This window comes from Larus michahellis, chromosome 1, assembly GCF_964199755.1.
Source record: "Larus michahellis chromosome 1, bLarMic1.1, whole genome shotgun sequence".
In the NCBI taxonomy this organism is placed as follows: Eukaryota; Metazoa; Chordata; class Aves; order Charadriiformes; family Laridae; genus Larus; species Larus michahellis.
This window is the reverse complement of record NC_133896.1, coordinates 177,747,962-177,770,605: the sequence shown is the minus strand read 5'-3', so window position 1 is coordinate 177,770,605 and position 22,644 is coordinate 177,747,962. Positions and strand designations below refer to the sequence as shown.

Here is a 22,644-nt window from a genome sequence, read left to right as displayed (position 1 = left end):
AGTTCTATAGCATCATTTCCTAAAACTTCAGTTCCTTCCTCCTCCATCAATAGTTCAGGAACTTTTCTGAGTTTCAGCTTAGGTGCTTCTTTTTCCCCACCTTATTAGGTTCAGTTTAGATTATTTATGTATAAAAGAATTCTGCTAAATCACCTTTGAAGGGTGAGTCTGATGACCAATAAGCCAGGATTTCAGATGTGCCTGGAAGACACTTTTCTGAGCTTAGAAGGGTCTCTATCAGAATGCCTCATATACTCCTCTTTTGTTCCAAAAGGCATTGGCAGATAAGGCTGATTTAATCCTTAATAATGATATTGGAGACTTCATAGATTTTCTTTATCTTTTAAAATTAAGAAGATTAAAAAAGGCATAAAAGTCTGTGTATGGTTTACCTGCTGCTGTTCTGACTCAAGGAAAACTGCCATGCAGAAAATATTTGTGATGCCTTTGTCTCCCTAAGTTTTAAAGTCTCTGTTACACCAACTTCTGTGTTTAGCGCTATTGAAGAAACACAAAGAAGGTTTTTTTTGCTCTCCACGGTTGCTTAAGGAAAGAGAATCTATTACAAATGTGAATAATCTTCTTTCTGGAGTCCACTACCTGCTCTTTAATTCCAGACATACGGGATCCTAAATGAAGAGCTCTTACAAGTTCACAGCACGCGCTTCAGTCTCTGAAACTTTGTACAAAACCAACTATTCAAGTATAGTGCGTTGTGGGGTCTATACCTCTTTGCCTACTTGCCAGAAACAGCTATTTCATTACTTTGAACGTAGGCACCATATGCCCATACTACTAAATTAAACGTGCCTGGGAACATTCTGAAGCATCGAAACCAAATGGCACATAGTAGCCCACTTCCATAAACAAAACTTTCAGTGTAGGTTAGCTGCATGTGAACTACGTATTGGCAATGATTGCTTGCCCATGCTAACTCTTCAGTTATGCCTAGCAACTGCTTGGGAGAGTGTTAATGAATGAATGCCAGAATTCTACCAGAAACACTCTAGTGGTTTGCTAACAATAAATTATCACATTCTTGAGCACTACATAATATTCTAGTATAGTTGGAATCGAAGTTTTCCGGATTAAGATGTCTTTGCAGATCAGTCCCTTTGTCCCTTTGCTTTGAACTAGTCAAAAAACATATTGACAAGCGTACTTGAAAGACCTACTTGTGTTTATCCTTAAATACTTGCAAATTCAGGTCAAGTTCACTTAATAGTTGTAGCTGGGAAAATTTTGATGGCCTGCATTCCCAAAGTTGGCATGGGAAGGTATCCATGGTTTCCCTTGCTCTCTGTTAGCTAATGTATAAGATCCCTAAGTGGAGATATCAGAGAAGTGCTTTATTTCTCTTTTGTACTAGATGGGATCTTAACATCTTAACATCTCATATCTCCTAAATGAAAATCCAAATAACTAGTTGGGAGAATTAACGTATTTTTTTCTCAATTATTGTTTACAGTCAAACACTCCTTGTATGAGGAACTGAGAGAACCAACCTCTTAGTGAGCACTATTGAGAATTTCAGCTACTTCCTCTCATACAAGGCGAAAGTAAAAGATTGTCTGTGTGAAAGGGTAGGTTTATAACACAAGTGAAGAATATTAAGATTTCTGCCAAATTTAAAAGTGTATTCCCTTTTACTGAGGAGAAGGTGGGGGTTATGACTGGCCAAACTTTCAGGGAAAGTTTATACACTCATCTACCTTTACACACTCTAAGCCTTAGCTTAAGGGTAAATATAATCTGCCTGTCAGTCTGTTTTAGACCACTTACACTCTTATAGATTCAGTATCATGGTCAAGAACCGGGTAACACTTTGCTGTCCATTATTTGGAGACTAACAGTCTTACATTTTCAGTTTGTGGCTGGTAAGCATTTAGAGTCTAAGATCTGAACTGGAGTGACTTTTCCCTTTCTTCAATATACGAGTTTCTGAAAAACAGCACACATTTGACTGGAGGGCTAGATTGTTATGGAGAGCCATTAGGCCAGTGGTTAAGGCACACTAAAAAGGGGTATTAGCTCTGTATGTCTTCCTCGTTTTTAGAGCTCTGAATTTCCCATGTCAATGTTGTGAAATAGATTGGTAACTAGAGTATCAAACATGGACAGGTACAGTGATAAATCCTTTAGATACGATTTTGATAATAAGCCACCAAGCTGCTGAATCCTACCAAGATGGCAGGATTCATTACAGGATACATAAATTTAGACATCTAGTCATAGGTTTAACACAGAGACTTGGCATCTGACCTCCCATTATAACCAATTCAATTCTAGTCAATACAGTCAATGGAGTTTGGAGTACATTTCAGTTCACCATCCTTGAGTCCATTTTAGTGGAATATAGTCAGGCTAGGCTCTACAGACTATATTGAATACAACTAAATGATAAATAACAGCTTCAAAGATTAGGTTGGATCTCTGGATGTAGGCTCGGCAATTGCATACTGAATCTTCCCGTTGCTACCTATGGAACTATGCTGTTGAACTGATGATAAGCTCTTTTGACTTTGGACATGAAACATGCAAGAGGTTGAAGATCTAATTTTTTAACTAGGGTGTTTAAATAACTCAATAATCATTTGTCTCCACTTCTGAGTTAATTTGTGGAACTGCATAAGAGTTTATTTAAAAAAAAAAGTGGTCATAACATTTAATTATTTAGCATATTAAATGTCAGGCAAAACGAATTTTGCCTCCGTTTTGAAAATGATAAAATACTATGTTTTCCAGTGTTCTACTACAAAATCTATATTAATGTGCTTTTTTTTTTAATATTTAAGGAGAAGCTAATTACGGCGATTCCCTAAAGTTGCTAAAAAATAAATACTCATAACTAGTTGAAACATTTTGACATGATTACTACAGTTGTGTAGTATTGTGCAAATTACGTAGGTAATTACTTTGTAAAAAATATTACAATGGCATAACTGTGGGAATGCTATTTCAGTGCTGTTAAATCTTGTAATATTTTCATTGTTTTTCTAACTTTGGCCATTCTGCATGTTTCACTATGAGTTCGTATATATTAGTATTTAAGAATTGGTGAAAAATTAAGGCAATCGAGTTCTGAAGTATAAATGTGAGAATTTCTTTTGCATATTTTGGAAAAAATTCAACTTGAACTTGCTTTTTATTGGCACAGTGTTCACTTGGCAAGGAGATTACTGCAGCTAGAAAAGCAAAACTCGTTGCTTGTAAAAGATCTGGAACATCAGAAGGAACAAGTAACACAGATTTCACAAGAGGTAAATTACTGCTACAAAAAATCAAATCTGTAGAGGCTATAAACATTGCAGAACAGCTGTTCATAAAATGAAATATTTTCTAAACAGTGTTTATTATCTATTTGATGTCAAAAACTGGCCTCATAATTAACCAAAACTCTATGTTAAATGTTTTCAAAGAAGTTTATATTGTATTTTGAAATGAAGATCAGAAGAGGGATTACTTTACAAGCTAAACAAGAATGTAAGCCAGACAGACAACGTTCTGATTTCTGAACAGAAGACCAGCTAGCCAAACTAGTTTGTTCTGTTTGATAGTTAATTGTTCAATGAATACCGTGTTACTTTTTACACAGCTCTTCTCTTAATTTGACTTTTGAAGATATTTCTGTAAATCCTTTTCTACATTGTTCGGTTCTTGAGTCTTTTGAATATACGAATCTGGGGAATGTTTAACATAAGCTGCTTTTTAAAAAAACTAATTATTTTTTTTTTACTTTGTCACAATGCGTTTAATTTCATAATCTTTTAAAATTCTGTACGTAATACTTGAAATCACATATTACATTGGCATGGGGAATAAACACTAAACAAAACTCAGCTTGAAATCTCCCAGAATTAGAGCAAACTAATTTTTTGAAATATTTTTAAGATTGTCTTCTAAGTTTGTCTTAGGAACCAAAGAACGTTGAGATTTACTGTTAGATATTGCCGCCATATGGGATTTCTCAGCTGATCGTTTCAGGAATGTGGTTAACAATTTGATTTTTAAAACCATGGTAGTAATAAATTAGGATAACTACACCCACATACTTCATCGTGCAAATACTTGCATTTTCTACATATTTTAAAATTACATGGTTTCATGCATTTTATATATGCATATATATGATTATTTATATTATTTCAATGAAAGATACGTGAACAGTGAAGATTTTGTCCAGTTGCTTTTAACAAATACTACAATTTATTATGGATTTTTCATAGATATATCCTAGTAATTCGTATTTGACTATAACATATATTTCAAGTCTTCTTGACTTGAAAACATCAAGAGATTTGTAAATCCACTGTTATCCTTAGTCATTTTCTCTATCACTATTCTTTCACTATCATTAATAAAATCTGTGCTTTATTTCTCATTTAAATCTGTCTGGTTTCTACTTCAATACATTTCTTCTTATCTACAGTGGGTTTATCTTTGCTTCTAGATCACTGATGAAAGATTCAGTACCAGAGACTATAGTTCAAACTCTTGCAAAATTCCCCTAGAACATCTTCACCTCATTTTTATTCTTCCATGAGATGTCATGTAGCCCTTTCTTGATCTTTTATCACATAATTGTATAGTTTAAATCAAATGCCATCCAGTACAAAGTTAAATGTCTTGCAGATAACTAAGGCACAGCTACGAAACCTGTTAACATCAAACTCATAAAGTTAAATAAAACCTTTTAAGACCTGCTATCTGTTAAACTCATGTCTGGCAGTCAGGTCTGAATGCTTCACCAGATTTCTTTCTTCTTTTTTTTTTTTTTTTTTTTTAATTTTGCATATGGTTCTAGGCCATTTTTTTTTGATAACCATTACTTAAGCCATTCTGCTTGCCATCCTTCAATATGTGCATGAAGAGTTTACAGTTGTTATTAGTAAACTGGAAAACAGTTCATCATTCTAATGTTATACAAGCTGATCATCTGACTCTTTTTCATGCAGAGAGCAAAAAATTTTAATGAAAACTTCTGTGTTTTCTTCAGCATTATATACAGTTTTACTGTATCTCTGACATAATGGGTTGTACTGTTTATAGGATTTATTTGCTCCCATTTTTTTTGTTCTAAGAGTATCTGCTAGTATCAACTTTCCCCTTGAAGTTGTAGCTCCTCCTGTAAATTGTCAGTATTTCATGTTTTATACTGATTGCTATCTGTTATCTTTATATAGTTTAAGTTCTTGAACTTCTGTTTGCTGTCTTTATTGCATCCCCTGGGCCAAGATAGATTTTTACTCCAAGCTATTGTCTGTCTTTTTTTTAGTATTTTTTTATTATTTTTTTTAAGAGGAAACCAGAGACCCTGTCTCTGGCTTACAGCATACTCAGGTAGCCCATTTTTATTCTTTTGGTTGACATTTTGTTCAGTCATCTAGATGAAATCGTGAACGTGGATTGACAGTTGATGCCAAAGTGATTGGACCAACTTTTCTTTCGAATTTGGATTAAATACTGGTATTTCACCACAGTATTTATGATAGAACTTTTTTTAAGCTCTTTAAAGGAGGGAGGAAAATAAAAAGATTGCAATAACTACAATGGATGCCCTTTCTAAGATTCGTTTTTTGAACTGTCCTCAACCAATTGTTGAGTTCTGTAGAAAGGAACCATATTGATCTTCTGGGGAAGTCCAGCATTACCAAGAACAAAATACGGATTTCTCCATAATTTCGTTCATTTGATGGATGTCTGATATAATGTGCTTGCTTGAAAGTTGGAACCCTATGAAAAAGCTCAGCTGCTGAAAAAACTGATCAGTCTTCAGTTAGTCCCATTATAGTTTGTCGGGCTTTATTTAACTGCAGGATCCTATCTATTTTCAGGTCTGTGATACAATGTTAGAAAATAATTTTCCCTTAAAGTCCTCTTTTTGTTGCTTTCTATAGCACAGACCTGCAATGTTAAAGTAGGTATTGAGACTTATTTCATACTACAGAAGATTGTCTAGGCCATGTCTAGGACAAACAGAATAAAGGAATTCTTATGACCTGATCCAAGAAAGATCCTCAGGTAGTGATAATCAGTTTATTGCCTCTACATCTCACTTCATAATAATCTCAGTTGAAGTAAGTGGAAGGATATATATCAGCTTCTGCAAGTACTGCAATTACTACGTTTAGTGTCCAGTTTAAATTTTGGAATAAATTCACCTGGCAGAGGTTTTGCACAACAGTGCCAGAACTGATGGATTGACAGTCTCTTGTGTCTAGAAGGCTAATATGGTCTTTGGGTGACTTAAAAAGCAAATTCTGAGTCAGTACACAGTAAAAGTGATACCCTAAATAAAGAAATTTACTAAACTGATGTATTTGGCTTGCTGCTGAATGACTTTTTCGAGTCTTCATCATGACATCGTATTTGTGCTTTTTGTATGCCTTGATTGAAACATTTTTACTAAAAGCAGGTTGACATCTCTCTCTGAAAGACAGAGTATAGATCAAGCTGATCAATGATGAAATCCTTCAGCTTCATAAAGATGCCCATTCAAGGATAAATAATAAATGTCCAATTGCAAGGTAGTAGATTTATCACTTAAAAGAATTACACAGAAATACTTTCATAATTCTTGTATATTAAGATGGAAAGAAATCAAGGTTGCTTACAAAAAATAATGCCTTTGCTCAAGGATAATGCTTAATACGTTTGTTTATATTAATAAAATTGATCCATTAAATGCATTTAATGCTTAATTGGTTACTATTTAATGACAACCTCTTTTAAATTTATAGTATCAAACAGGCAGCAAAGCACCACCATGGAGAGGGAATGGATAGCCTTTTTCTTACCAGCAACATGCTTTTTAGCTGGTAAAGTTAGCAAATTAACAGATGATTTAGCAGCATCAGCCCAAGTTTACAATACCTCAGTTGTCCTTTCCCACTGAAGTACTTGCATTCTTATCAGTGAGAACAATGCGGAACTTCACACTGTGGTGATAGCATCCTTTGAAAGTTCTTAGGCTCAAGAAGAGGATTCCAAACAAGATCGGTTGGATTAATCTTGTCCTATAATGTCGGCGTCAAGGTTTTATACTGCAATTTTTATACCATCCTAGATATTAGTACTCTATATCTTGGAATTACCTGTTTGTCATGTAAAGACTCTCTACTGTCTTCCTGAAAGGGACCTTTTTTGATAACTTGTACTTTTAGAAAAATAATAGGTTTTTTAATTGCTTATCAATTTATTGAAGATAATTAGTTTCTTCAAGAAGATGATTGCCTTTTTTTTATGACTTCTCTACAATAAACTTGGGATTTCACTGTGAAATAGAATAGGTATTTCCTGAAGGAACTAATGTATTTAAATAATACTTAAGGATTTGCATTAATTTAAAGTATAGCAATGTTATTGTCTCTCATTTAACTTTTTAAAATATGAGGTAAACTCCCCTTTTAGTAAGGCCAGTAAGGTGAGCAAGCAAAATTTTGTCTATATTCTGTTTTTTAATAAATGTGAACCATTACATTATAAGTTCTTTGCACATTTGACAGAGTATAGAGGGCAGAAGTAAAACTGCAATAAACATGTAATGGAATCAGAGAAACAGTCTCATGTTTTGAAAATTGTGAGTAGAAAAATCTGATTTTAGGAAAGTCCTGAAATACTGTTTAAATAAGCTAGGTCTATAGGAAGGGTTAGGTTTTTTCCCCCCTGCTTCCTTGGAACAACACAAAATAGGACAACTGGCTTCTGAGTCTAATTTTGGCAAATGCAGATTGTTTAAACTATTCAGAAATTTTATAAACTAATTGGAAAGCTTAACCATTTTCCATTGAATTTATTCCATTAGACCTGTTTGTATCTAAACTTTAAAATAGTTTAATTTATATTTTAAAGAATCTAGTTGGTATTCTTGACTTGTAGGTACTCCAGCTGCTGAAACTGCTAAATATTGATGCGGGATCTTAATTCTGTACATATTTCAGTGAATGACATTGTTTTATTGCTCAAGATGCAAGCTATATCATGCAAGCTTTTTAGACCTAGTGATCCTACTTTGTTCAGGGAATATGGCTAGAAAGGTTTATTTCTTACTTATGGGTATGACAGTTATTTTATACTACTCTTGTAAACGTCCTGTTGGATTTCACTGTTCATATACAGTAATTGATTAGAGGAAAGGAGACTTTTCTTCCATTACTACCGTGTTTGTGTTTAGATTTGTGTTTAAATTGTAATAATACACTGTTTTTAAAAAGTCACTTGTCACCAAACAGAGGCCTTGTCTATACTCATTTTTTATCGTCAGTGGAAGCTGTTACATTAAAACTCTTGAAAATGCAGATTAGGGAAGTGTAGAGAGCAGTATCATGATTGCAGTGAAAATACCATACAATTAGAACAGAAAATTTAGAGGATAACGTAGTAGATAGTAATTTGAGGGTCATTTGTTTCAGATTTGTTTGTGAAATAACAGTTTGGGGTTTTGTATTGTTATGCAATTGATAATAATCCATAATATACAATAAAAATTCAATCATAAACAAGTAATTGTGCTTCAGAAATTATAAAATCTATAACAGTAAACAGTAATACTTCTTTTTTTTTTCCAGCTTGACAGAGCAAATTCTTTGTTGAGTCAAGTACAACAGCCATATAAATACCTCATTGAAACCGTGCAACAGAGAGATTCGCAAATAAGTCTACAGAAAGAACATATTGCACAACTTGAAAAAGATGTCAGGTAATTAAAATCACTGTGTCTTTATTTTAAACTGAAAGTACAATCATTTATGTGTTTTATCATTAGAAAGCCATATCGTTATTGGCCAGTGTTGACAATCCGTCATTGACTAAGTCCAGTCGTTATGCTGGAACTCTAGCATCTGTCATTTCTCATACTGTCAGAAAAATAGGTTTTAGGTTTGGAAAAGGAGGAACGACAGTTGGGTTTAAAGTGAGTTTCGAGTTGAGAAGAGCTCTCATGAAGTAGAGGAAAGTTCAGAAGAGTAAAAGGAAAGAATGACACACCAGATGTACAAAAGTAAAAATAAAGAAATAAAGTCAGAGAAAAATAATACGACTAGTCCACCAGCAAAGGATATTTCGGGCAGAACTAGAGCAGACTTTCTCTAGTGGAGACTCTGATTTGCTGTTATATCCAGCTGTCGGAACTCGCAGACCACCGAGCAACTTCGAACCTGCATACTGTCTTACGTATGTATCTATTTTGATGGTATGGGATAGTATTTGTTACGCCTTGAGGAATACCTAAAATGCTTATTATCCAAGTAAATCTATACATAAATCAATACATTTATAAATAAACTGAAATATTAATTCATACTTTCTGACAAGATATCCTTCACTTGTCTTAACTTTGATTCAGTAAGAATAGACCTTTTCTTATTCCAGAACCAGGTGTTTGGAATTTTTTTTTTGGATATATGTTCCACATATATCCACACGCATAACATAAATATGTTAGGTACACGCAACATAAATATGTTAGGAAAACATATTTTCCTAACTTGATGTATTGTAAGAAAAACTTCAAAGTTAAATTATATTTTTCCAGGAGATGAAAAATTATAACGTTCTCTATATAGGCAGGATCTTACTTTCCAACTGTGAATAAAATTGTCAAAGAATTGATCACTAGCAAATTAAATTTTCAGATTATGGTAGCATGAAAATGTCTTCCATTATTCACATAGTTGTCCAAAAGTCTCTCAAAAGCAAGGAAAAAAAGGGAGTCGATAGGTGAGGTCATTTCTGAAAGTGTATCTTTCATGCCATTGAAATATATAGGAACTTAAATGCGTTATTAACATTGATTCTCTTGAATTTTTATGGCTCATTACAAATAATCTGTATGCCCAGATATTCTTCCTAAATTTAGCCTACAATTTAAGGCACTTAAATTAGGAACTTAGTCATGTCAGCTTTCCTTAGTAGTTCATGGCGGAAGTGGCATCTCCAAAAAGCAATTCAGATTTTGGATGGAGTGAGTCATTTGCTGGAGATGCCTGTTACTCTCCATTAACTATAAAGGGAATTTTTGGCATCTTAAAGTGCCTGAGGTTAAGGAAGAAAAGGGATCTGCACCACAGTGCAGGCATTCATGGTAAACATACCAGCACTCTACTGTGGTGAGCGGGGGTGTGCTCACCACTAGTCCATGTTTCTGTAAATGAAAGTGTGGTCTGACAAAAAATATTTTTATCCTTAATGGTTTTGTAGCAAATAAGTAACGCTTACTTTGCACATCAAATGTTTTGGTAAGAAGTTTTTTCATGTAGTTTCCAATATTCCTTGTAAACTAAAAATAATTATTCCCTTATCACAAGTTTGCCTCAACTTTTCTACAGTTTCATAAACCAGTGAAATACTTGGAAACAGCCTGGTTTAGGGCTTTTGGTACTTACCAGTAGTCCCTAATTTCGCTATTCGTAACTCCACATTTAAAACAAATGTCCTAAATTGTTAGCTGATGTTCCCTGGAGCACAGGAGAAACCATAATCTGGTATAAAATTGATAATGTTGGTTCTTTGCTTTCCCATAAGTGAGAAGAAGGTTAGAGGAAGGGGTTTCTAACCAGAGAACCATTACATTCCAGCAATCTTTTGTCATGAGGATAGCCTTGTGGAATCTGCTGATGATGGTTTTAAATTAAAATATCCTTTAGGTGATTTCAGATTACTTTGTGGACCAGTCTAGCTCCCAGCTATTCCAGAACTGAATCAGAACGGGATTTAAGTAAATTAATGATAATCCCTACCAAATATATGCCAAGTAAAGCTCTGCAGGATCAAAAGATTTAGATCATTATTCCTAGCTGTCTTTCTTAGTTCATTAAACAGCATTTTGTTGGTTTGTGTGTGGAATATTTTTGAGAGGATGAGTAGAGAATTAGTGCTCCTCAAGGAGGGCCCTAAATTTCTGCAGATAATATTGGCGCTATTAGAAAAGTAATAGTGAAAACACTAAACATGGTTTATGAGGCTCGGTTTCTCTGTATCTCAGAGCTAAGGGAAAAAGTTAATATTTGTAAAGCCATTTAAAAATGAAATATTTTTTTCAACCATTACCTATAATTAATAGCTAATACTGCAGCTCTGCAGTAGCCTTTTTAAATTGAGGTTTAATTTGTGCTGCAGTTACACAAAGTACGTTATTATTCTTTAAAATTTTACATGCAATATATGCATTAGTTTTATTTCTAGAAAGCAATTTCACAAGTACCAGCTAATGGAAAAATAATGTTCAAACTCTTGTTTCCAGACAGACCTTTAAAAATGCTAGTGATTTTTTTGAATTTTTTTTTTTAAACCTTGTGTTTGAGTACCAGTTTGTAGACAATTTAACATAATGTTGATATGCCTGCACCATGACGATCAAGACTGAATACTTAGTTTTATCCTCACAGATACGTTATGCTTGATCATGCTTTTCCTTCCTTCGTGTTTAGTGCACAGAATCTATGGTGGAGGAGTGTTCTTTTCATATTGGTTTTTTTACCTCATCTGCTCATCAAGAGAGATGTTTCTGCGTTGTATAAATCATCAATTCCCTAAGTAGAGCAGTTACATCTGTGTTATCAGTGCCAGCATTCTCTACCACCTCTCACTTAACTTGAGAGTGGAGGGATCAGTAAGGACTAATTTTCAAGTGAATTTACTTTTTTAAACTTAATCCTTAATTGCCTTCTGTCCACAGTGATGACAGCCAATATTCTTCTACGAACTTACTCCTAGGCTGGTTAGGTTCCAGCAGATTTCTCAGGATGAGTCAGTACTTTCTTGCAACCATATAATTCCTTTGCAGCAACCTCTGCAGTGCTTTGTATTTCCTTGTCTATTGAGAAGGCTGTTGGTTGCTGTTGGATGTGGTTTTGATTCTGTGATGAAATAGACAGTCTTGATGAAATCAGCACAAGAGGAGGGCAACTATGAGGAAGGCTATCTGTGACAGCCATCTCCTTAGTTTGGGCTGTGGGTGTTCTTGTGCCATATTTTTACCGATTTTTTGCAAAATGGCCTAAAGTGACTTATAATGTGATCCCTTGACAGGCAACAGATATGCTCAGGATTCTCTGCACTGCATCATTGTCTGAAAGTGTCATTTCTAACAGCAGTTATTTCTACAAGATGAGTAGGACAGATTCAGGAAGATCATTTTGATACAATACTCTTGAGAAGTCCTGCAGATCCATCTAAGTTTCCTTCCAATGTGATCTTCAAAGTTCACTTTAACCAGAGCAGCTTACATGCCTTCATCCTTAAGCATTATACCTCTAGAGCTAAGTCTGTCTTTCAGACCCTCCCTATCAAAATGTCTTCCTTACTTGAAAGGACTATTCAAATAGTAATCAAGGTTGCTTGTATCAATAGCTGTCAAACTGAATCATAGAATCATAAAATGGTTTGGGTTGTAAGGGACCTTTAAAGACCATCTAGCTCCAACACCCTTGCCATGGGTAAGGATGTCTTCCACTAGATTAGCTTGCTGAAAGCCCCATCCAACCTCTCTTTGAAAGGAGACGTAGTCAAAATAGGTACCAGACTGAATCAAGGCCTTAAAGTGGTATATTCCACGAGAGCTGGAGCTGCTTTGGTGGCTTGTTGAGAAGTGTGTTCTGAACACCTTTCACACAGATCTGGGGATCTTTAGCCATACCTTCACTAAGAGCTGCAAGAGCTATTGCGGTTGGAGTAAATGCTTAGCTGAGCAGCTGTCATTGCTGTTAGTTATTTGCATGAACAACTTGGGGACCCATCTCCAGGTTATTACAGGTGTGTAATGTTACTGCTTAGATTCAGTGTGAAGGCACAAGTGTATTACCACTCAAAGATAAAAGGAGAGGTTGTTTAGGGGTAATCAAAGCTCTACCAGATGTTGCCCACATGTATGTTCCCTACCAGTCTCCTTCCGATCCCCTAAGAATTCTCCCAGGCAGGCTGCAGGCTTTGCTGGCACTTGGCTGTGGAGAGAACCAAGCTGGCCCTGGGAGCAGAACACCTCGTGTGCTTGTGCACTGAGCCATGCATCTGCAGATAGGCTTCAGATACAAAACCTCTGGTCTTGAGTGATAGGGCATCTGCAGGGTGAATTTATAGGTGCTCCACATATCTCAAAATATTCTGTTAAGTAACCTGTCATTTATGTCAGTCCACATAGCACTCTCGTTAATAAACGTAAATAGCGATGGTTAAGAGCAGCAGTGGTATGTATGAGGATGACTCCTTCCTACTATAAAGAAATCTCTCTAGCATACAGTTCTTTAACCAGAAAAGAAAACATCGCATTTAGCACTCCTTTTGGAAAGAAATGCCTTGTAACTATGTCATGCTGTGGGAAAACAAATCTCTGAATTTCATTCTTATGTATGTAGTGAAGTAATTGTAGTTTTACTACATAATTTTCTGCTAAAAACATCTAGGTTTATAAATAACTGGAGACATTAAACAGGACTTTATTCATAAAGAGCAGGTATTTATTTTAAATGTAGTTACTCAAATTTCTCAGTACCATGGTTGGTTTTAAAAGTGGTTCACTTACCCAAAAGCACTCAAAAGCCTAACTGTGCAGCAAATCTAGAAGCAGTACAAGGATTTTGCTCACTAAGAAGCTATGCACTGAAATGTTTCTTACCTAAACATTTTGGGTTCTCTAATTGCCATCCAAACATTATAAAGCTCAGCATACAGCGTTAGCTGAGTTTTTCCCTATCACAGAATGGGCAATGAGTTTTTTTATGAGAACGTTACCATTCTGTGAAGTATGCATCATCTATTCCAACACTAGTGCGTTTTACCTGAGAAATGGTCCATTAGTAGAAATATATATTTTTTTTTTCCTACAAATGAATGTTTTCTGACCTGTCTTGCAACTTTTAAACACCTGTTTGGGGTTTTTTGGTTTTTGGGTTGTTTGTTTTTTTTTTTTTACAATTTGAAAAAGTAATTTATTTTCAATTTGAACACTTCACAGATGAGTTTTTAAGTCACCTGAAGTACTCCAATTAAAATCATTAAGCAATGCCCTACTAAATGCCTTTAAAAATCTGATCTGTGGTTATTTAGCTGCACAATGAAAGATCACAAATTTTTCATGTAGTCTCTCTTCTAAAGAACTTTTATTTGCAGATTTTTATACCTCCTTCTCTAACTACATGACTTAAAAAGAAAATTTGTGTAAGCATATTATCCAGAACATCTAATAATAGAAACTTCTGAACAGGATAGTAGCTAGTATATTTAGTCCAGAGATTTAAAAGATGGTTTAATTGCCCAAATTCAAAAGGCTTTAAGTGTCTGAGACCGGGAATTGTTAGTCTCCATTCTCCAGAAAAACCAAGTCACCTAAAAATGTCTTATTTATGATATCCAAGCTACCTTGGCTTTAGAACCTGGGTAAAGTGAAACAAAACAAGCCAGTGGTTGCTGTGAGCAATGTGTATGCATATGACAAGTGTATTCCGTGGTAAGTCCTGCATTCCTGGTACCTGGATTCATACCTGGCTAGGTTTTGAAAGCATGATGGAATGAAACTGAATCTCCTCCCAGATATTTTGGGTTCTTCTGGAAAGCCAGGCACACAGAAAGAGCAAGAGCTGCAGTGCTTTTCAGTTAATTCTCCAACCTGCACTTTTGGGACCATAGTTATATGATGTATCACAAAGGGCACCTTCTCCACACTCAGGACGGAGCAGTCTGAGACCAGGACTGTGGAGCAGAGCACAGTCTATACTTGCCCTTCAGTGTAAAAACAGTCATTTGTCTTGTTAAATAACTCCAGGGATATTAGATCATTTCAACGCAGTCCCTTTCTCACAAGCGTTCGCATGATTTCACCCCAGAACAAGTCATTGGCAGCTTTGTTTTAATGTTTAGTACTCTAGTACTTTAATACATGTCTATTATCATTAAAACTTAAAAGTATGGTTAGTTAAAGACAGTCAAGAAGATCCTGTCACTTCAGATGGAAGTTACAACCCTTGAGCTCAGATGTGAGAAGCTGGTTTGTCTAGTCTCATAGATTGTGGTTTCAGAACCATAGTAAGACAGTTGAGGCACACAGTCACCAAATGGAGCAGTCTCATCCTTACCTTCAGCTGTGGGTTTCCACTGTACATGGTAAATCAAGTTGTTTTGGTGGTCCATGTGAAAAATAACCTTTAAAAAAACCTCCAGCTTCCATCCAGATCAGTGAAGTGGCCTACGCATATGCGTGTGGTCAGAAATTTTCTAGTACCAATGTAAAGAGCGGGTTACCAGTATGTGAGTAGGAAATGGTGATCTTTCAGAAACAGTTTTTGCTGGGGTCACCTGAAGTGAACTGTAAAGCTGTCTGATTTGTTACACTGCCAGTTAAAACTGGATTAGTTTAAACTACTGTTTGATGGAAATGCAGGTAGTTTAAATCTAGAACCTCCTTAACTGCTGTTATCCGAGAAGCCTGTTCAGAATGTTTCCATAATAGGGGCTGAAATGGCCAGTCTTCCTCCAAAAATTGAACTTTTGAAGGAATTTCTGCTTTACTTGGTCATTACAGGTGTGAATTTATTAACATTATGTCTGGTAATGCTGCTTTCTCTCTCTGTTAAATGTATATATGCCTCTTTCGCAGTGTTCTTTCAGAAGTATGAATTATTTCCTTCTATCTGCAATGATGAAAAAGCATAACTATTGAAAAACTACTAAATCTGAAATCTGCATGTGCCTTGGTAATTGTATATTCGTATGGATGACAGAAAACACATCAAGTGCTACTGAATGACGTAGCGGTCTAATTCCTACATTTGACCACAAGCAAAGAAAATTAGAACTGCTCCACATGGATCAGTCATGTCATATTGTTTCAGAAGGCATAACTAGTATAACTTGAAAAGATTCTGTCCTGTAGATGAAACTGAACCTTGAACGTGAACTTCTGGTTTAGTCACGAACACTGATGTTTATGCTTATTCAGTGCACTATTTAAGGCATAAAGGAACTTTTATTATTGTTTCTCTAATAAGTTTTTGAGTCATTCCCTAAAAGGATTGGTTTATGCTGTTAGGAAATACAGAAATGCAAGAAAGCCTGACATATCAGTAAGTTAAAACATATGAACCCAGAAGAAAAAAAAAAATTACAGCAAATTTCATCATGATTAAAATTGTCACAGGAAGAACTCTTGGAAATATTAAAATATCCGTGTAGTTTTTCATAAATGTTACTACTTTCCTTTTAAGTAACATAGACAACTAAGCAATTTGGCCAAAGCATACAATTTTTCTGAGAATTAATGAATGCCTAGAAGGAATTGACAGTCATAATTTACAGTACTGAGCTTGCAAGGAACTGCCAGAAAATCTCTGGGGCAAAGGATGACGTTGCTTATTTGAAACAAGCGGATGATACACAACCAAATAAAGAAAAGGTTGATTTATTTTGTTGATCATTTCTGGATTAAATTCTGGGAATATTAAATAATGTGTTTGCAACGTGCGTAATTGCTCCCTTCCATTTATAAAATTTTAATATATTTGCTTTTGAACTCCTGACCTGTATTCAGGACTACATATTTGCACTCCATATGCAGAACTGCATTTTGCATAGTTGTTAATTTATGTTATAGTTTATATTGTATAGCCTATTTACTTAAGTCATGATAATAGCATATATAACATTTGTCTTCCAAGGAAATCTCTGTGGCTATTTTAATAAACTAGATTATATAGTGGCATTTATGTATGCGTTAGCCTGAAGTTTATTGTTGGAAACTGATGTTGGGACTAAATATGAAAATACATTTAATTATATTAAAATTGCTGCCTAGAATCAGAATGTGTAAGTTAAACATTTCAAATGTCCATATTCTATAACTGAGAAAACATTTCTGTAACTAAGAAAATGAAGAACAATTGAAGTTAAACTTGACATTGTGCTATAAAAGCATGCCTTCGTGCTAAAACAGTTTTCATACTTGGTTCACAAGACAAATTTGATCCTATGCATTCTCCTGAAATATGAAATAAAAATGGCAAAAAATCATTTGCAATTTCTGCAGAAATTACACAGCTAAAAGGGGGAGCTGGATGTTTTTCTTCCTTGTATTTGTTGTTTTCTAAATACGGTAGTATCAAAAGAGGTGATACTGAGAGAACAGCGTGTGCTGATGCATACAACAAATACATACACATTTTGACATCGAAGTGTAGATATTAGGAGCCTTACTTTGCTTGTAAAATGAGTTCATTTTGCCGAGAAGAAACCAAGAGATAATAATAGAAAATTGTGATAATTTAAAGTACCCTTCAGAGAATCAAACCCCCCCCCATATTTTATGAAGATTTTGAATAGTTTTTGTTTGACTAAAATAAGATTTTTATGTATCAGTCCATTCCAGCTCATTTATAAAAATTCCAGCGCTTGAACACAGTGAAGAATCATTTGATACAATTACTTGAGCACATTTTCATTGTTGCCAGTATTTAGCTTTAGAAAAATGCATGTTTCAGCCAGAATACAAGATTAAAAGAGATTATCTGTTGCTATTACTGCATTTCCTATCCTCTTTCTACCAGTCTTTTAAATAAAGAAAAGACAGCTTTGCTGCGTGTCAAGAATCAAATGGCAGCAGATCTGGAGAGACTTCTAAATCACCGTGAGGTAATCTTCCTGTTTTAGCATTACTACCATAAGTGCATTTTTTGTCTTCTCGGCCTTCAACGATGGGGAAAAAAATCGGTTTACTTGGGTTTGATTTTGTTGGGGTTTTTTGTCTGTGTAGTTTTCGGAAACACAGGTGATTGTGTTTGTTGGGCACCCAGGAGGCTTTCAGGTGTACTCTCAGTTGCTAAATTCTCTCTGTTGACTTAGACTCACTGTTCTTTCTTTTCTTATGCATACAACAGACATGCCCAGCAAACTGTTTAATGTTTTCAAGCATTTAACAAGTATTTAGATAAAGGTGATGAAGTTGCTACACATGTAACCTGCAAGGCCTGCAATGTGCCACAGTATGCCCCAGGATCTCTCCCTGCTCCCCAGTCACTGAGACCAAAAACCTGGACAAAGCATGGCACAATTCATTTCCAGTACACACATCTGAGATTCTTTTCAATTCTAAAATAGGATTTTGGAAGAGTAAACAGGAGGTATTCACACAGATTTCATCCAGAGAAGAGTTTGGGTACTTCTCTATGTACTCATCTGAGTTTCCTCCAAGCACGGGTGCTTCTGGAGTACGTTCTCAGATCTAAAAGTATGCAAACTTTTGCCATTTAGACATAAATCCGCTATATGGGGATACCTAAAAAGCTTTTGTCAAGATTTCTCGGTAGACAATCTTAAGAGACTAACATGTCATGGAGTACAAGTGAAAATCTTTCCGCAGATTAAATGTTTGAAAGAAAGGATAGAAATAAATGAAGTTTACCAAAGGAGCCCATACACAAATGATCTGAAAAAGGGTGAGTAGTAATATGGAAAATTTGCTGAAGCAACAGAATACTGAAAATATAAAACCAAAAGCTAAGCATGAGCAGCTCTTAAATGATCTTCCAGAGTTGCTGAGTGGTTTGGCAAGGATTTGCAAAGAAAATACAACGTTAGTGAATAAAAAATTATGAATGTGAGGAAAAACAACGCAAGTTATATATACACAGTGACGGGACCTAAATAGCCAGTTACCTGTTTAGAAAAATCATCATAAGAGTCATTATATCAATAGTTCTCTGAAAAAAAACCTTTCAGTTCTCTGACTGGGAAGAGAGGAGATGGGCAGATTGCTTTCAAGGAATCTGCAACTCCCCTAAATTATCCAGTCCGACATTGCATCATCGCTCATTCTAAAACCTTTATTCCTGTAGAAAACTGACTATTCAAGCACCTCTTGAAGTCCTCTCACTCCGCCTCCAAAACTGTTCTTCTGCATCTCTTCTTCTTGCTATTCTCCCAAATTCCATCAGTAGACCAAACCCCATGTTGTGAATTGGTCAAACCAGTTTGTCTCTGCTGACCAGTTACGAACGCTTTTTTTGTTAGAACTGAAGCAAAACAATTTCACTGACAGCTGAGTCTAAGTGGGCCTCAATTTAAGTGAAAACTGTACTAATTCTGTTCCTGAGTGCAGATGTCAAATACGAAACAGTCACCTTAAATAAAACTAAAAAGAAAACAAGTTGTTTACTTCCTATGCTGAATCACACTGCATGTTTGTCTGATGCAGTTTCCTCCTAGAGCAGTTTTTGCATTTAATGCTCTGAATTGATTGTAGTGCTTGTGAAGCTCTATGCATAGAGATTGAAATAGTCTAATTACAGAAGAGAGTAATTGAACGTGCTCCCCTATAGTAACCTGCAGGTGTCATTGACCTGGCAGGATCATCTGTAGGTGCACCAGAAGTGGTAATTTGGTAGCTCTTATTTCTGATGTCTGTATCCACATTGTGTATTTAAATTTCAAATTCAAGACTGAGACTAAGGCAAATGTTTAGTTTGGGTTATATTTGGTTTTGCTTTTTTCTTTTTTAATGGTGATTTTTTTTTTTTTGTTTATATGAAACCCACTGGACTCTATTAATGTAATGAAAAACACTTGAAGGATTTCTAGATAATTTATAAGCCTGATTATATTACTGCATTATCATATCATTGTGTTAACGATATGAAGAATACTCTGAGGAAACATGACTAAATTGTATAAACATGTAGTGAATTTTCTGAATTTCTAATGTGACAGGCCTTTGGCAAGCTAATTTCAAATTACTTTCTTTCAAAATTTCCTGTTCCTACTCCTTCTCTCCCAAGTAGTGCTGCTCCCAAGTAGTTCTGTAGTTACACCTTGGACGCCTAGTTTTAGTACTGTCATTCCAGCCAACGCGCATTGCAGCTGATTACAATCAATAGAAAGTGATAAATAAAGCCAAAATTTAACAATGTTTTGTAAGAAAACTATAATGTTTCTACTGCAAAGCTATGTGACATTGTTTACATCCAAACAACTTTAGCCTCTATGACTACCCCATAAACTATTCCTGATACGCAGCAGTTTGTTTCTTTGTGTCATTTCACGGCTTAAAACTTTCAGACTGTGGCCAACAATGCAAGCAAAGCCGCGTGAGGCAGACTTTAGAAAAAAGAAAGTAGATACTTGAATCTGAAACAGACTCCATCTTGAATGTTCCTCATACCCTAGGTGTTAAGAAATTGAGCAAATATTTCCAAAATTATTACCGTTTTGTCAAATTTCTTTTTATATCTTTTAAAAATAGACTGTATCAGTCATATTGTTTTACCTAACAACGATAATGTTTTGTTCAAGTCACCTATGCAAAAAAGGATATAAATACTGAAAAAGAAACATTAGAAGTTGCATGTTCAGGGAAAGAAAATTATTAACTGTCAGTACAAGGAACAAAAAAGCCCTAAGAAATAAAAAATAAGCTGGAGTTGTTTTAGGAAAATGTGTGAAAATAACAATGTGTGTGTGTGTATGTTTAACTTTTGTCATTTCTGTTGATTTCTAATGCAGCCTTTTATTTTTTCCTTTTAATGCAGACCTCCTCCAGTAGTTTCACAGTTTATGAATTTCTCTAAAGGACAATTATCTCATGTGTTGAAATCTTTCTACAGGTTAGGGCAACTTAGTCTACAGTGAATTAGTCTTCAACTACATTTTTTTTTTGCCATCTTAATAAAAAAATTAAATATGCAGAACATCACAATTTCCCTGCTAATAGAAAAAGGCATTCAAATTTTCTAATCTTGGGCTAATAAAGACTTGACTTCATTTAGATGAGGTATGTGTTTTGAAATAAAAGTAACATGCAGTCTGTAAGACGGATATATGCAATTTGAAAAAAATATGAATTATGGTTTTATATGTTCTGTACACGCTATCAGGTACTATGATTAATATCAGTCTTGTTTAGTCATTGCACATACTAAACTGTCATGTCTTGTTAGGAATTACCTTCTTGCCCTCGTGTTTGCAAGTAAAAACATTGGAATTCTTCAATAGATAAATCCAAGATATTCATAGTTAACATAAATTGAAGTTTAGGTATGTTAAAAGTACAAGCAAAATGCCAAAAAAATGTTAATGCTGTCTTACAGCGACATGTTTCAGTGAGTATACAGTTTTGACTTAAGGTGTTCCAGCCTGTGTGGTCTCAGGCTGTATTATCTGTTTTTAATGAAACGTTAGAGTTTGAGGCGTTGGGGTTTTTATTTTTATCTGCTTGTGATATCGGCTGGATTCATAATGCTTGCTTTGGAGATAATTACAGCATTTTACACACTTTTTAAATAAAAAAAATATATTCATGCTTAATCTTTCTTCCCTTTTCATGTATTTTAATTTTGGAATAAAGAAGTCAAATATTAAATTCTTAATCTTGGAAGAATTCATATAGGGCTCTTACGTGAGCTCTTTTATTACAGGAAAAAAAATGACACTCGATATTCATGTAATAAAATAGTTCAGTATTTCAAATTATGTAGACTAGCCTAATTTGATGACGATTATTAAATTTTGCTGTGGGAAATTGAAGTGAAATTTGGTCATTTGACTATACATATTCTAAAAAGGTTGGGTGCGGCCGTACAGGAAAAAAATAGAAGTTTTATTTTCTTTAGACTATATTCTTGGCCAAAATTCTTGATCGTTTCTTGACCTTCTGTTTCATTTTTTTCTGAATTAATTAGTAAATAAACATGGAAAACTTTTCAATCTAGCTTCTCATTTAGATCATTCAGAATCAACTGGTACGGTGAAATTTCTTATCTTCATATGGATAAATGCAGACTTCACTATTTGACAGGGAGTTCAATGGCGTTATCATGAATGATCGGTATCCAGTCTCATGCTGAGATTACGTTCTTAGAGGTTCATAATAAAGCCTTCACAATGCTGCTGCCCTCTTTGAGCTGTCAGAAGGGACTGGGGTACACGGTATTGTGATGCCATTTGTAAACCTCTCTATGCATGATAGCAAGTACAGTTAGTACAGCCAAATTTTTCAGCTGATTTCAGGCTAAGAAATTTTATATGTGTTGTCTAGATAACCAATAGGGTTTTTAATTGTTTTTCCAGATCCATCAGAAGAGCCTAAAACATTGTTTGGAGGAACAATGGGATCTCCTGTTAATAATCTTCTAGTAAACAGTGTTTGCTTTTTTAAAAAAGGATATTTCAAATCCAGATTTTTTTTGCATTATTATTTGTAGTCCGTGTTCTCTTTTTAATTAGCTGAACTTTACACTTTTGACCCTATATCTTTAACATACAAAAAGAAAGACTTGTGGTCTTGATTCTTCCCACACTGACTTCAGCACTTACCTTTTACCCCCAAATGTGGACCCTTGTTGCCCTCGTATCTTTGTATAGTCAGGGGAGCATGAGTAAGAAGCACGTTCCATCAAAGCATAAATCAAGATTAAATTATACATTATGTCCAAGTTGACCCAATAGCTATAACTTTACCTCTTTGCTCGCAATTCTCCTTCTCTCTCCTCCTCCTGCTCTAATGCTGCTCTGGGACCATTCAGGTCATTAAACGGAAACCTAACCTGACCAAAAAAAAGTGAAATTCACAAAAGTGAATTGCTTTCTGTTAGGTTAGCAGTTTGAATTGCCTTTGGAAACGTTCCAGCAAGGAAAAGCACAAGTAAAAATTTTTATATGTCAATATTACTT

The 22,644-nt window shown here is 35.0% G+C and overlaps 1 protein-coding gene across 7 annotated transcripts in view; it reads left to right on the top strand.

Annotated features, from left to right (window-relative positions):
* Positions 1 to 22,644, top strand: part of PIBF1 (progesterone immunomodulatory binding factor 1) — a 127,711-nt gene that overhangs the window by 86,441 nt on the left and 18,626 nt on the right. For all 7 annotated transcript variants that reach the window (XM_074564314.1, XM_074564284.1, XM_074564323.1 and 4 more), the window contains 3 exons: positions 3,158 to 3,260; positions 8,568 to 8,698; positions 17,529 to 17,613. In XM_074564314.1, coding sequence (XP_074420415.1) covers positions 3,158 to 3,260; positions 8,568 to 8,698; positions 17,529 to 17,613 — 319 coding nt within the window. The remainder of the gene's footprint in view (positions 1 to 3,157; positions 3,261 to 8,567; positions 8,699 to 17,528; positions 17,614 to 22,644) is intronic.